Source organism: Narcine bancroftii, chromosome 1, assembly GCF_036971445.1.
Source record: "Narcine bancroftii isolate sNarBan1 chromosome 1, sNarBan1.hap1, whole genome shotgun sequence".
NCBI lineage: Eukaryota > Metazoa > Chordata > Chondrichthyes > Torpediniformes > Narcinidae > Narcine > Narcine bancroftii.
The window spans coordinates 487622610-487636385 of record NC_091469.1 but is presented as its reverse complement, the minus strand read 5'-3'; the positions used below and the strand labels follow the sequence as shown (position 1 = coordinate 487636385).

Genomic DNA, 13776 nt, shown 5'->3' with positions numbered 1-13776 from the left:
AATCTTCCATTGCTGTTCCTGTGTCAGTAAATAACGGGGGTCGGTAAGTTTCTAACACTCCAGACAGCGCTGGTGAAACAACCTGAATAATTATGGCCGGATCGGAGCTAACTTTAAAGACAGACATTCCGTGTCCATTGCTGGCTCTCTGTGACTGTCTTATTATCAACTTACCTGTAGCTGCCGGTAACACAGGATCACATCGAGTATAGTTGACCACGGGTAATGGTGCAAAGTTGGTGTCGGCTGAAGCTCCAACACCTGAAAGAGGGAAGGGACAGAGGTTCACAATCCCGCACGACACAGTCGACACACTTAGGTGAGAACCAGGCAAGGACTAGTGGTCTGAGGTCAGAGGTGGAGACAGGTGGGGAGGGTAAGAAATTGGCTTTCTTTGAAACGGGGTGGCACGGTTTGCGTAGTGGTTAAAACATCACTATTACAGCGTCAGCGATTGGGACCGGTGTCCAAATCTGGCGCTGTCTCAAAGGAGTTTTGCATTGTCCCCGCATCTGCATGAGTTTCCTGTGGGTGGCCCGGTTTCAGAATGAAAATCAAGATTGATTATCCTGAACAGGTCATGAAATTCAGTGTTTGGCAGAAGCTTCATTGTCCAAATATTCATATTATAACCATCTTATGACATTACTATAAAATAAGTAATAACAATTGTTCTGACAATAACCACACCAGCAGTGCGAGTATAAGACAGCTTTAATAAACTAATATGATAGCTACTAGGATGGAAGCAGCTTCTGCACCAACACGCTTTCCCGACCACCTGGAGGCTCTTCCTGAGGAATGGAATCCGGGGACGACCAGCACGCACGTGCTTCTGAGGACAGAGACGGCGAGGAACCGCTGTACTGGAATCATGGTGGAACGCGGGGAAGACTTCAGAAGTACGATAGGGCAGGTAAGAAACAGCCAAGACCCCTGCTTGGTTTGCCAATACAGACGCCCCCAACCCTAAATCCCAGTCCGATCAGAAAGGGGCCATTACAAGCGCAGGTGGAAGGATTTCCACAAGTCGTGCTCCTGATCGCCACGTATGTGCTGAATTCCCGACCACTCCAGAGCCAGGGAAAGCAGACACCGCTACCGTCACTCCCCAGCAGCAGTTTCCCCAGTACCACGAAGACCTGACGGTCCGCTGGGATCCCCCCTAAGCCCACTGCAAATGTCCCAATGCCAGAGACTCAGCCAACAGCCCCAAGCACCCAGGTTACTCCTCCAGCAGACACATGCCCCACAGAGGCTCTACCAGCAGCTCCCAGTACCCCATGGTCCACCCTTGCTACACCTAAGGGACCAGAGACTGCAGCTTAGCCATGTGCTGCGACCAGACAGGCTGGAGCTCGACCCCAGAAATCCCGGAGCTGGCACACATTTCAGCCGCTGACAGAGATGCTTTCTGAATTAAGTGAAGGGTGCTGAGGCATCGGATAAAGAGCTATTAATGCTGCTGTTAGCCCAGCTGGGAGACCACCCTTACTCCCTATACAGGATGCCAGGTCCGACCAAGAGGCAATGAGCATTTTACAGAGGCCTTACAGTAAGGGGGATAGCGAACTCCACTCCCAGTACAGGCTCATGACCAGGTCACAAGTAGGGGAGTCTGCCAGAGATTTTATACTCTCTCTGAAAGATCTGGTGAGAGGCTGCAACTTTAAAGCAGTATCAGCTCAGGAGTTTGCGGAGGACCTTATTAGGGCCAGAATTATTGAGGGCATATGGTCCACTGAGACGAGACATCGATTGCTGGAGAAAGGAATGGTGGGGCTAGATGAGGCAGAAACTATTGCAGAAGCTTTAGAAAACACCAGGAAAGAATTGGAGGAGTACTCACAGGACCCCGGGGCTGGGACAAACGTCACACTACTGGATTCTCTAGCCCCATGAAAAGAAAAGTATGCTGCCTCACAGGAATTCACTGGAGAAGCAGCACCTTGAGGGTCCCAAGTGCTTTTTCTGTGGACAAAAAAAGCACCCCAGAGCCCTCTGCCCTGCCAGAGAAAATGTCTGTTTCAACTGTGGAAAATGTGGGCATTACGCAAAAGTCTGCAGAAGCCACAAGGCCACAGCCAAGGCCCATTCTCATGCTAATGAGAGGCGGAAAAGCTCTTCTTTCTCCACAGACAAACAGAAGAAGAAGAATGCCATGTGCAGCCGGCCATCTTGGACAAATGCTACAAAGCAGAGGACACAGTCTTCAGGAGATGAATATGACGCCGAGTACTATTGGATGGAAGGACATGAAAGACACGCCAGACTTGCTTCCCTACACATGAATCAGGCGAGTCCACACAATTTATCTGATCCCACTGTGTGCATCAAAATTAATGATGTGAGGGTAAATTGCTTAATAGATAGTGGAAGCACTGAAAGTTTTATTGACCAGGGGTTAGTCAACCGCCTTGCCCTCCCCACATGCCCAAGTGAGCACCAGATCCTGTTAGCAGCCAGCAGCCTTACAGCTGAAGTAAAACAGTTTTGCAGGGTTACTCTAGGAATCCAGGGTTCAAATTACTAGTACTCCCTCACCTCTGTCCCTTGGTACTATTGGGGTTAGATTTTCAGTGCCAGTTAGAGAGCATTGCAATAGTACACAACGGGCCTCACCCCCCACTACGCCTTACAAAGAAACAATACTGCAGCCATGTCTGTCCTGAACATAGAACCCCCCTGGTAACCTAGTAGTGTAACTACATATCACCACACAGGTGGTTGTAGTAAAGTCAGGAGAAAAACTGTGCATGGTAGTGGATTACAGCCAGACAATCAACAAATTTACACAACTAGACCTGCCTGTTTCTAGATGGTAAGAAGCGTTGCCAGAAGCCCTACACTCTATATGTTCTTTGTTGTGTACTACAACTAACATGACCCCACATGACCGTATCTTTTCTTTCACAAGAAAAGCCACGACAGGCACAGTGCTGCCCAAATGGATGATGACACCAGGACCTGTTCTCCTCTGGAAGCACTGCAGACCCCACAAAGCGGACCCGCTGGTGAATCAAGTGGAGTTGAGGCACGCGAACCCTCAGTACGCCTTCGTCACATTCCCAGATGGAAGAGAAGACTCGGTGGCCACCAGGTATCTCGCACCGGCCGGATGTGTGAACAACGCGGAAGATGTGTGAACAACGCGGAGCGCAGCAGCAGTCACTAGAACAGTCTTCCATCGAGTCACCCCAGAGGACTACACCACCCCGGACGGAAGTCAGGACCCTGGGCACATAGATTAAGAGGTCTTGTCTCTCTGCAAGACAAACCTGGAAGGCTTGACTGCAGCTCTGGACAGCTTCATAGACAAGATCATCAGGATGACCCCTGGTCATTACATATCACCACAACAATAAATTGGGCATGAAAAGTAAGGCTGTGTCTGTGGTTCATTGATTATTCAGGAATCTGATGGCAGCGGCGAAGAAGCTGTCCTTGTGCCGCTGGGTGCTCGTCTTAAGGCTCCTGTACCTTTATCCTCAATGGTTGCAGAGTGAAAAGGGCATGGCCTGGGTGGTGGAGGGTGCCTCATGTAGATGTCCTCGATGGAGTGAAGGTGATGCCTGTGATGTCGTAGGCCGAGTTAACAACCCTCTGCAGTCTATTCTTGTCCTCCATACCAGGCAGTGACACAACCAGCCAGGATGCTCCCCACATGTCCACCTGTAGACATTTACGAGAGTCTTCGGCGACATACAGAATCTCCTCAGATACCTCACAAAGTAGAGCCGCTGGCAAGCCTTCTTCATGATTGCATCAACGTGGAGGCTCTAGGACAGATCCTCAGAGATGTTGACACCCAGGAATTTGAAGTTCTTGAGCCTCTCCACTGCTCGATGAGGACTGAGTCGTGTTCCTCCCCCACTTCAAAAACAAAATGCACAGGCTCATGGTCCGGAAGAGCCTGTTACCGTTCTCCCTATCTAAATTACAGAGGAGACATGACCCAGGAGGTGCTGGCTAAATGGATACAGATTTGGCTCAGCTACAGGAGATGAAGGGTGGGAATGGAGGGTTAATTTTCAAACGAGATGCTTATGACCAGTCATGTGCCACAGGGATTGGTGTTGAATGTGAATTCACATGTACTGAGATACAGTGAAAAGCTTTGTTTTGTGCTCTATCCAGGCAGGTCAACTCCTGACACACATCCAATGGTTATGTTCCAGGCAACTCAGGGTTCATCAAATAACTAACAACTGAACAGAGATTTTACTTCAAAGATTCTTTCAAAGTTTCTCAAAAGTTCTTCAAGACTGGGTGGCACGGTTAGCGCAACATTATTACGGCACCAGCAAACCCGGATTCGACCATAGCCCTCCACACCCCTCCCACCCACACGCCTGTCCAAATTCTTCTTAAAACTGAGCCCGCATTCACCACCTCAGCTGGCAGCAAATCCTAAAACAAAATCCCCAGCTCCAACAACTGAGTATCGGTGCCCATCAGAATTTTATGAGCCTCTATCATGTCTCAACCTCCTTCACTCCAGGGGAAAAAGCTACAGACTGGCTATAATTCCAGCCCTCCAATCTCGGGGACAGATTTGTGAATCTTTTCTGCGTGCTCTCTTCATTACCCCATCCCTCCCGTGGTGTGGTGACCAGAAATGCGCAGGGTGGTCTAACAAACTATTTGTCAAATGGCAGAACCTCCAGGCAGTCAATAACTTCACCTTTAACTGGGCAGCATCCTCTCTCGCGCAGTGAAAGTAGACGCTGAGGTCAACAACAGGATTGCCAAAGCCAGTGCTGCCTGTCTGGGAGTGGAGAGGACTCAGCCTTACCACTAAGCTGAAGGTCTACTGTGCAGTGGTCCTTACTACCCTCCTTCACGCCAGCGAGACCTGGACTGTCTACAGCAGACACGCCAAACAGTTCAACCACTTTTTCACCTGAGCTGTCTCCGCAGAATCCTCCACATCAGGTGGCAGGACAAAGTCCCCGATACGGAAATCCCTGGAGCATGCTGGGCTCTGCAGTTCTACTCCCTCCTGCTGAAAGCCCAAGCCAGGTGGGCTGGACATGTGGTCAGAATGCCAGACAGCCGATTGCCTAAGCAGCTGCTGTATAAAGAATTGTGTCAGGGTAAGCGCTCAGAAGGGGGAGAGAAGAAACATTACAAAGACTGCCTCAAAGCGTCCATCAAAGGCCTTGGTGTCAACATCCACACTTGGGAGACGCTGGCCCTCGACCGTCCAGCTTGGCGCAGCAAGATCACCACAGGAGCCCGTTCAGCTGAAGTCAGGCGCATCACCGAGGTGCAACAAGAGTGTGCTGTGCGCAAGGCCCGAGCAGCATCCACTGCCACAACAGCACCCATCCACTTGTGTCCTAGATGTGGGCGAGCCTTCAGGGCCTGGATTGGCCTCACCAGTCACCTCCGGACCCATAGCCACCAATCTCCAATTTGACTTTGAAGCCATGGTCATCTTCAACTACAAAGGACAAACAACAACAACAACATGGTGCCCACGTTTTTATAGCTTGATCGGTGAAGGCAAACATACCATACGCCTTGTCCACCATCCTATCAGGTGAGACTAATACCCCAAGTGAAGGCCTGGGATGATCTATCATTGAACAAGGAAAGGTTCAAAACCAGGAGGCCAAGATCCAACGGCAAGGAAAAGGGAGTAAAACATGAATTCCTGTAGACTCTGCGGTTGAAGTAAAACCATGATGCTGGAGAAACTCAGCAGGTCAAACAGCGTCCTTTCTGTAGCAAAGATAAATATACGTACCCAACGTTTTGGGCTTGAGCCCTTCATCAAAGTGCATCCAAAGCGTGGGCAGGTGCCTAAACAAAATGGTGAGGAGGAGGGGCAGAGGGAGGAGCAGGGTCCCACAGGCAGCAGGTAATAGTTCGAGCAGGGGGAGGGGGATGTGGGAATGGCCCCGTGAACGGAGAGGGAAGGGGAGGAATGGAAAGAGCTGGAAGAGGGAAGGCAGAGGGATGGGGGAGAACAGGGAGTGGGCTAGCGGAAACCGGAGAAGTCGGCGTGGATGCCGTCTGGTCGGAGAGGACCCAGATGGAATAATAGGTGCACCTCCTATTTATGGGAGGCCTTGGTTTGACGGGGTGTGGGGCCATGGGCAGGCATGTCAGTGCAGGAACGGGGTGGGGAATTGAACTGGTTGGCCACTGGGAGACCGATGCAGACAGTTTCCTACCCCTCTGCTCTCAGACCACATTTGAACTGGTCACTGTAACTCTGCTCCAATGTATCGTGTATTAAACTACTACCAGCCCCCCCACATCTCCATCGGGCACACAAAACTCAAAACGATCAACCAGTTTACCTATCTCGGCTGCACCATTTCATCAGATGCAAAGATCGACAATGAGATAGACAACAGACTCGCCAAGGCAAATAGCACCTTTGGAAGACTACACAAAAGAGTCTGGAAAAACAACCAACTGAAAAACCTCACAAAGATAAGCGTATACAGAGCCGTTGTCATACCCACACTCCTGTTTGGCTCCGAATCATGGGTCATCTACCGGCACCACCTACGGCTCCTAGAACGCTTCCACCAGCGTTGTCTCCGCTCCATCCTCAACATCCATTGGAGCGCTTACACCCCTAACATCGAAGTACTCGAGATGGCAGAGGTCGACAGCATCGAGTCCACGCTGCTGAAGATCCAGCTGCGCTGGATGGGTCACGTCTCCAGAATGGAGGACCATCGCCTTCCCAAGATCCTGTTATATGGCGAGCTCTCCACTGGCCACCGTGACAGAGGTGCACCAAAGAAAAGGTACAAGGACTGCCTAAAGAAATCTCTTGGTGCCTGCCACATTGACCACCGCCAGTGGGCTGATAACGCCTCAAACCGTGCATCTTGGCGCCTCACAGTTTGGCGGGCAGCAACCTCCTTTGAAGAAGACCGCAGAGCCCACCTCACGAACAAAAGGCAAAGGAGGAAAAACCCAACACCCAACCCCAACCAACCAATTTTCCCTTGCAACCGCTGCAATCGTGTCTGCCTGTCCCGCATCGGACTTGTCAGCCACAAACGAGCCTGCAGCTGACGTGGACTTTTTACCCCCTCCATAAATCTTCATCCGCGAAGCCAAGCCAAAGAATACATATGGATTGGCCTGCTGGATAGCATGCAAAACAAAACCTTTCACTGCATCTCGGGACACAAAAATGTTGTCACTATCTAAAGGTAGTGTTTTTTTTCCAAGCATTTCAGTAAGTGGAGCGGCAGGCCTGCCGCTGGTGTGGACCCAGGAAAGTGTGGAGTGGAGAAGCAGTGCTGCTCCGCAGGGTCCTGCTGCCTGGTCCAAATTCAGGTTGCTCCGTAAAGGCTTTAAACGGCCTGTTAAATGAGCTGACGGTGTTTTTTATCTAAAATCCAACAACTGGTGCATGTCCCCAAGATGGCGGCACCTGCGCTGGGCAGTGTATTGCGGGGGATGGCAGACGCCCGGGGAGCAGCGGACCGGTGCAGGGCACCAGAAATGGGGAAAACACTCAGCCCACCCTCCTCCCTCCCCCCCCAACCATTAAGAAAGGGAAGCAGAGGAGGCAACCCAACAGGGAAGGCAACCGTGGCAGCAGACAGCGGCTGAAGGGCCCACACACAGGCTGCAGGTGACTTGTGGTTGGGCTGCAGGGCTGTTGGAGACTGGCTCACGGGAAACAGGGATCGGAGCTGGGATTCGAGAGGATGCTAAGGGCAAGAAGGGCTCTCCGAAGGGCCTCGAGCTGAAGGGTCCCAGAATCACATCGGAGATTTGGACCTGGAGCCTGGGTTGCCAATATCTGAAGAGGCTGTGGGGGCGCTGCAGGCCAATCCACACTCACTGTCTCTGAAGGGACTCTCCTTTGCTTCTCTTTCTATCGTACGGTAAGGAAGGTCAGGCCATAGTAATGGTGACCCTTTGCCTGCCTTACAATGGGCAGGAGTTAAAGTATATCATGTGTGTTACATTTTCAATAAAAATAACCTTGAACCTTGAGATTCTCCAGCAGCTCATCTATACCTGTCAAAGAGGCCGCAGGAACAACGTCCCTCCTTCCACGGCTTGGGGATCTGCTGGAGATGGGAGAGTCAAACCTCAGAGCCCGTCGAGCCCTCGTTGTCCTGCGACGAAATGGAGGGCGTGGACCTCTTCTTGATATTACATCTCTTTGGCGCGGAGCTGTCATTGGGAGAAAGAATTGGGTGTTAAATCCTATAGTTCAATTAATACTGTAAATAAAGAGACTTTGGCAAGGCCTTTGACTTGGCAGGCTGGTCATATCACATGGGACGAGCTAGACAATTGGTTTGGAGGGAGGACACACTGGGTGGGTGGGGAGGGTGGTTAGTCAGACTGGAGGCCAGTAACTTGTGGGACATCTCAGGGATCACTGTTGTCTGTAAAAAAACACACGCAGTAAATACTGGAGGAACTCAGCCGGTCTCGCACCATACATAGGAGGTAAAGATATATCACCAATGTTTCGGGCCTGAGCCCCTCTTCAAGGTATAAGCAAAAAGTAGGCAGGTGTCTGGATAAAGACTGGGGAAAGAAACAGGGAAGAATGGGGGGGGGGGGGGGGGGAGGGGAAAGGTGAGAATTGGTTTGGACTCTGTGAAAAGAGACAGAGGAAAAAGAAAAGAGAAAGACAGACAGAACTAGAGGGAAGGAGACAGGGGGAAGAAGGGGGGTGGGGTGGGAGGTGGTTTAAGTGGAAACCAGAGAAGTCGATGTTAATGCCATCCAGTTGGAGGGCGTCCAGTTGGAATATACGGTGTTGTTCCTCCAATTTACAGGCAGGATGGGGAAGTGGCCGTCGGGAAATCCATTGCTGGTGCAGCAGACAGAGCTGAGGTGATCAATCAACCGATCTCCCAGTCGGCGTCCAGTCTCTCCAATGTAGAGGAGGCCACAGTGAAAGCACCAGATACAGTAGACGGCCTCTGCAGATTCACAAGTGAAATGTCGCTTCACTGGGAAGGACTGTTTGGGGCCCCAAATGGTGCTGAGGGAGGAGGTGTGGGAACAGGTGGAGCATCTCCCGCGGTCATAGGGGTAGGTGCCAAGGGGACGATTGGTGGAGTGGGCAGTGTGGACAAGGGGGTCACAGAGGGAATGATCCCTGCGCAATGCAGAGTGGGGAGAGGGTAATATGGTTCTTGTGGTGGGTTCACCTAATCGGGGAAATGGATGAGGCCTATATGTAGGATGTTATATGTCATGGATTTAGTAGATGTTGAAAGTTTGTTTCCAATGGTCAGGTAGTCTAGGACAAGAGGTCACAACTTCAGGATGGAAGGTGGAAAGAAAAAGATTGAAAACCCTTGTTTTAATCATCCCTAATTGACTCGTTATGTGCATGGTTTCAAAACTCCAAAGGAAATGGGCCAATGACAATTTTTCTCAAGCAAAATATTCCAGTAACAATTGGGTCTAGAGCATTGATTCTCAACCTTCCCTTCCCACCCACAGACCACCTTCAGCAATCCCTGACTAAACACAGAGCACCCACGGCAATAGGGATTACTTAAAGTGGGATGTGAGTGGAAAAGAAAAGTTGTGAACTAACTGGGCTCTAGCAGGAGAGGAAGATACTGGTCTGTTCTATATCACAGTAGCCGGAACACCAGTGTTAGAACCTTGTGAAGCAAAGGTTTGAATTACAGTAGCTGGAATAGGAGAAGGATAGTCCCCATGGGACACCCCAGTGTTAGACCTTTGTGAAACGAAGGGTTGAATTATAGTAACCCGAATAGGTGCTAGCTTGTGACTCCTTGGATTACAAAGGGAGCTGACGCAACGTGTAAAGAAACTCCAGAACTTTAAGAAGCTAAGAGGGAGTTGAAGATCACCAGTGTGAAGAGTTTAAGAAGAAATATCTTCCTGGGAAATCAACCCAACAAGATTTCTGAGTTGGAACAATCCAAGGACTGAGTCAGTGTTGCAAACACTTCACTACTGCTTTAAGAACATCTGAACCACAATTTAACAGACCTTAACTTTCAACACGACTTTAAAATACTGGGCCTTAAAACTAACTTTTGAAACTCAAGTTTAAACTGAAATCGTTTGGACTTTAATACACGCACACGTTCACACAGTTACATTCGCCCATAGTGGAGGTTAAGCTTAGAGTTAAGTAAGTTTAGAGTTAAGTGAGAACTGTTATGTGGTTAATAGTTTAATAAAACTATTTAGTAGTTTAATAAAAATTATTATTTTGAATTTACCATTGTCTGGCAAATCTTCCATTGCTGTTCCTGTGTCAGTAACTTACGGGGGTCGGTAAGTTTCTAACACTCCAGACAGCGCTGGTGAAACAACCTGAATAATTATTGCCGAATCGGAGCTAACGTTACAGGCAGACATTCCGTGTCCATTGCTGGCTCTCTGTGACTGTCTTATTGTACACTTACCTGCAGCTGCTGGTAACACAGAAGAACCTTGAGTATAGTTGACCACAGGTAACGGTGCTAAGTTGATGTCGGCTGAAGCTCCAACACCTGAAAGAGGGAAGGGACAGAGGTTCACAATCTTGCATGACACATTCGACATACTTAGGTGAGAACCAGGCAAGGACCAGTGGTCTGAGGTCAGAGGTGGAGATGGGTGGGGGGGGTTGAAACGGGGGCGGTATGGTTTGCGTAGCGGTTAGAACATTGGTATTACAGTGTCAGCAATTGGGAACGGCGTTCTCCCTTACAATGGGCAGAAGTTAAAGTACATCATGTATATTATATTTTCAATAAAAATAACCCAGAACCTTGAGTTTCTCCAGCAGCTCATCTGTACCTGTCAAAGAGGCTGCAGGAACAACGTCCCTCCTTCCAGCCGGGTCACTTTCAGCAGTGGCACGGCTCGGGGATCTGCTGGAGATGGGAGAGTCAAACCTCAGAGCCCGTCGAGCCCTCGTTGGCCTGCGGCGAAACGGAGGGCGTGGACCTCTACTTGATATTACATCTCTTTGGCGCGGAGCTGTCATTGGGAGAAAGAATTGGGCGTTAAATCCTATAGTTCAATTAATACTGTAAATAAAGAGATTATTCTTTATCAACAGGGACTTTGGCAAGGCCTTTGACCTGGCAGGTTGGTCAAATCACATGGGATGAACTAGACAACTGGCTTGGAGGGAGGAGACACTGGGTAGGTGTGGAGGGTGGTTAGTCAGTCGGGAGGCCAGTAACTTGTTGAACGTCTCAGGTCTCCATCATTATCAATGACGTTTGTGACAAAGTATATTGATATGTTTTTGTGAGATAAATTGGGAAACGTTTGTTAGAGTAGGTTACACCCAAACACTTAAAAACAGATCTTATTTGAAATACTGGAGCTCTGCTAATGCTAGACATATCGGCTCCACAGCCTTTGCAAGAGCTTTGGATAGTGCCCAAGAGACTTCACTAATGGATTGTGGTTTACAAAAAGGCAACAGATGAAAGAGCTTGTCGGAGCTGCTCTCTGTCTGGAATAGAGCTTGGTGTTCTAAGAGGGTCATGTGGTTTTGTAAGCAGAGAGAGTCAAACAGGCTTTCTCTCTAAGAGAGAGAGAGACATAAACAGAGATAATTTCTAGTGTTGCAACCAGCAACAGTAACTGGGACTGGAACAGGACAAGCTGGCAAACTTGTGGAAAACCACATTTGGAAGACAGCCTGGTCAAAACCCTCGTGGTTCATGCAAGAAGTGAGGACTGGCTGTCTGATGTTTCACTTGGAATAAAAGAAACAAAATGGAACTCTGTGGTGACCTGAAAGAAAGAGGTCATCATCTGGAGAACCCTGACAGGGCACGTTTCGTCAACAAGACACTGAAGTGGCTGATGGAAGTACATCTGTTGTGGATATCCTGGAACAACAAATCTCTCTCTCAAAACCAACAAGCACCTTCCTGAGCGGTAACCATGTACCCTTCAAGCACCAAAGCCTGGTGAACTTGATAGATGTTAAATTCTGTGCACAGTATAAGAATTGCCTGCAACCAGTGATCTTGGAGGAATGAGAAGTGAGGTTGGACTGTGAATCAAATAACTTTTCTGAACTTACACACATATCACATACATGTGCACTTAGAATTAGAAGGGGGTTAAGTCAATAGTGATAAGTTAAAGTTTGATTCTGTTTTCATTTTTAAAGATAATTAAAAGCCACTTTTGTTTAAGTAACCATTTGTCTTGTCATTGCTGTTGGGATCACTGTTGTTTGCAAAAACACACACACAGAAATGCTGGAGGAACTCAGACGGTCTCGCAGCGTCCATAGGAGCTAAAGATATATCACCAACATTTCGGGCCTGAGCTCCTCCTCAAGTTATAAGCAAAAAGTAGGCAGGCGTCTGGATAAAGATTGGGGAGAGAAACGGGGAAGAATTGGGGTGGGGGGGGAGAGTCTCGGACAAGAGGGCACAATTTCAGGAATAAAAGGCATCAATTTAAAACAGAGATGCTAAATTCAATGAAAGTTCATTTAATGTTTCCCCGACTCTGCTATCCTTGCCTCATAAGACTTGTTTTTCACTCCAGGCAACATCCTAGTAAATCTCCTCTGCCCCCTCTCCACAGCTTCCACATCCTTCCTGTAATGAGGTGACCAGATGAACATAATACTCTAAGTGTGGTCTCACCAGAGATTTGCAGAGTTGCAACATGACCTGTCTACTCCTGAACTCAATCCCCCTATTAATGAAGTCCAGCATCCCAAAAGTCTTCTTAACCGTCTTATACTCCTGTGTGGCGACCTTGAGGGATGTATGGATTTGGATTCCAAGGTCCCTCTGTTCATCCACACTCTTAAGTAACCGATAATTATCTTCTGGTTTGTTCTTCCAAAATCCTCACCTCACATTTATCCTGATTGAACTCCATCTGCCACTTTTCCGCCCAACTCTGCATCCTGTCTATATCCTCTTGTAACCTTTGACAACCTTCATGTCCATCCATAACTCCTCCAACCTTTGTGTCACCCGCAAACTTACTGACCCATCCTTCCACAGGGGTCCCAGAACAGATCCATGCGGCACTCCATTAGTCACTGACCTCCAGGAGGAATAATTTCCTTCAACAGCTATTCTCTGCTTTCGTCCTGCAAGCCAATATTTTTATCCACGTGTCCAAGTTTCCACTGATCCCATGTCTCATGACTTTCTGAACGCGTTTCTCATGAGCGACCTTGTCAACTACCTTACTAAAATCCATGTCGACCACATCTATCACCCTACCCTCATCAATTTCCTTTGTTACCTCCACATAAATCTCAATTAGGCTCATGAAGCATGACCTTCCCTTCACAAAGCCATGCTGACAGTCCTTGAGTAGGCCGCACTTCTCCAAATGCTCATAGATCCTATCCTTTAGAATCCTCTCTGTTAGTTTACACCCCACTGCTGTAATGTTCTGTGGTCCAACAAGAGACTATTAGGTAGGTACATAGCGCTGAGATAAAATGAAGGGTTACACATTCGGGAAATTCTAGACAGTTATTAGGTCGGTACAACAAAGTGGATTGAAGGGCCGACACTCTGCTGTAGAGTTCGATGTTTACCATGCAAGGTCTAGAGGAAGTTCTGGACAGGGTCGGCACCAGAACGAATGTTAGAGGGGGACATTAGCGTGTTGGGGAGGCACAGTGGAACGCTCATAAACTCACTCAGTGGGGGAAGGGGGTGCTGCTGGTTGCTGAGACCTATCTGCTGACGAACATTAACACCATCCGCCCCTCTGACATAGGAGACGAGGGCTGTGTTTCTATGGTGTCAAGCGTCACTGGATGCTACTGACATTTGACGCACGCTAGTGTCA

General features: G+C 48.8%; 1 protein-coding gene across 1 annotated transcript in view; it reads right to left on the bottom strand.

The window, feature by feature from the left end:
• LOC138751962 (uncharacterized) overlaps positions 1-13776 on the bottom strand; it is an 83370-nt gene that overhangs the window by 19895 nt on the left and 49699 nt on the right. The window contains exons 13-16 of the mRNA XM_069914993.1: positions 10777-10959; positions 10401-10487; positions 8005-8163; positions 175-261 (exon numbers count right to left, since the gene is read on the bottom strand). Coding sequence (XP_069771094.1) covers positions 175-261; positions 8005-8163; positions 10401-10487; positions 10777-10959 — 516 coding nt within the window. The remainder of the gene's footprint in view (positions 1-174; positions 262-8004; positions 8164-10400; positions 10488-10776; positions 10960-13776) is intronic.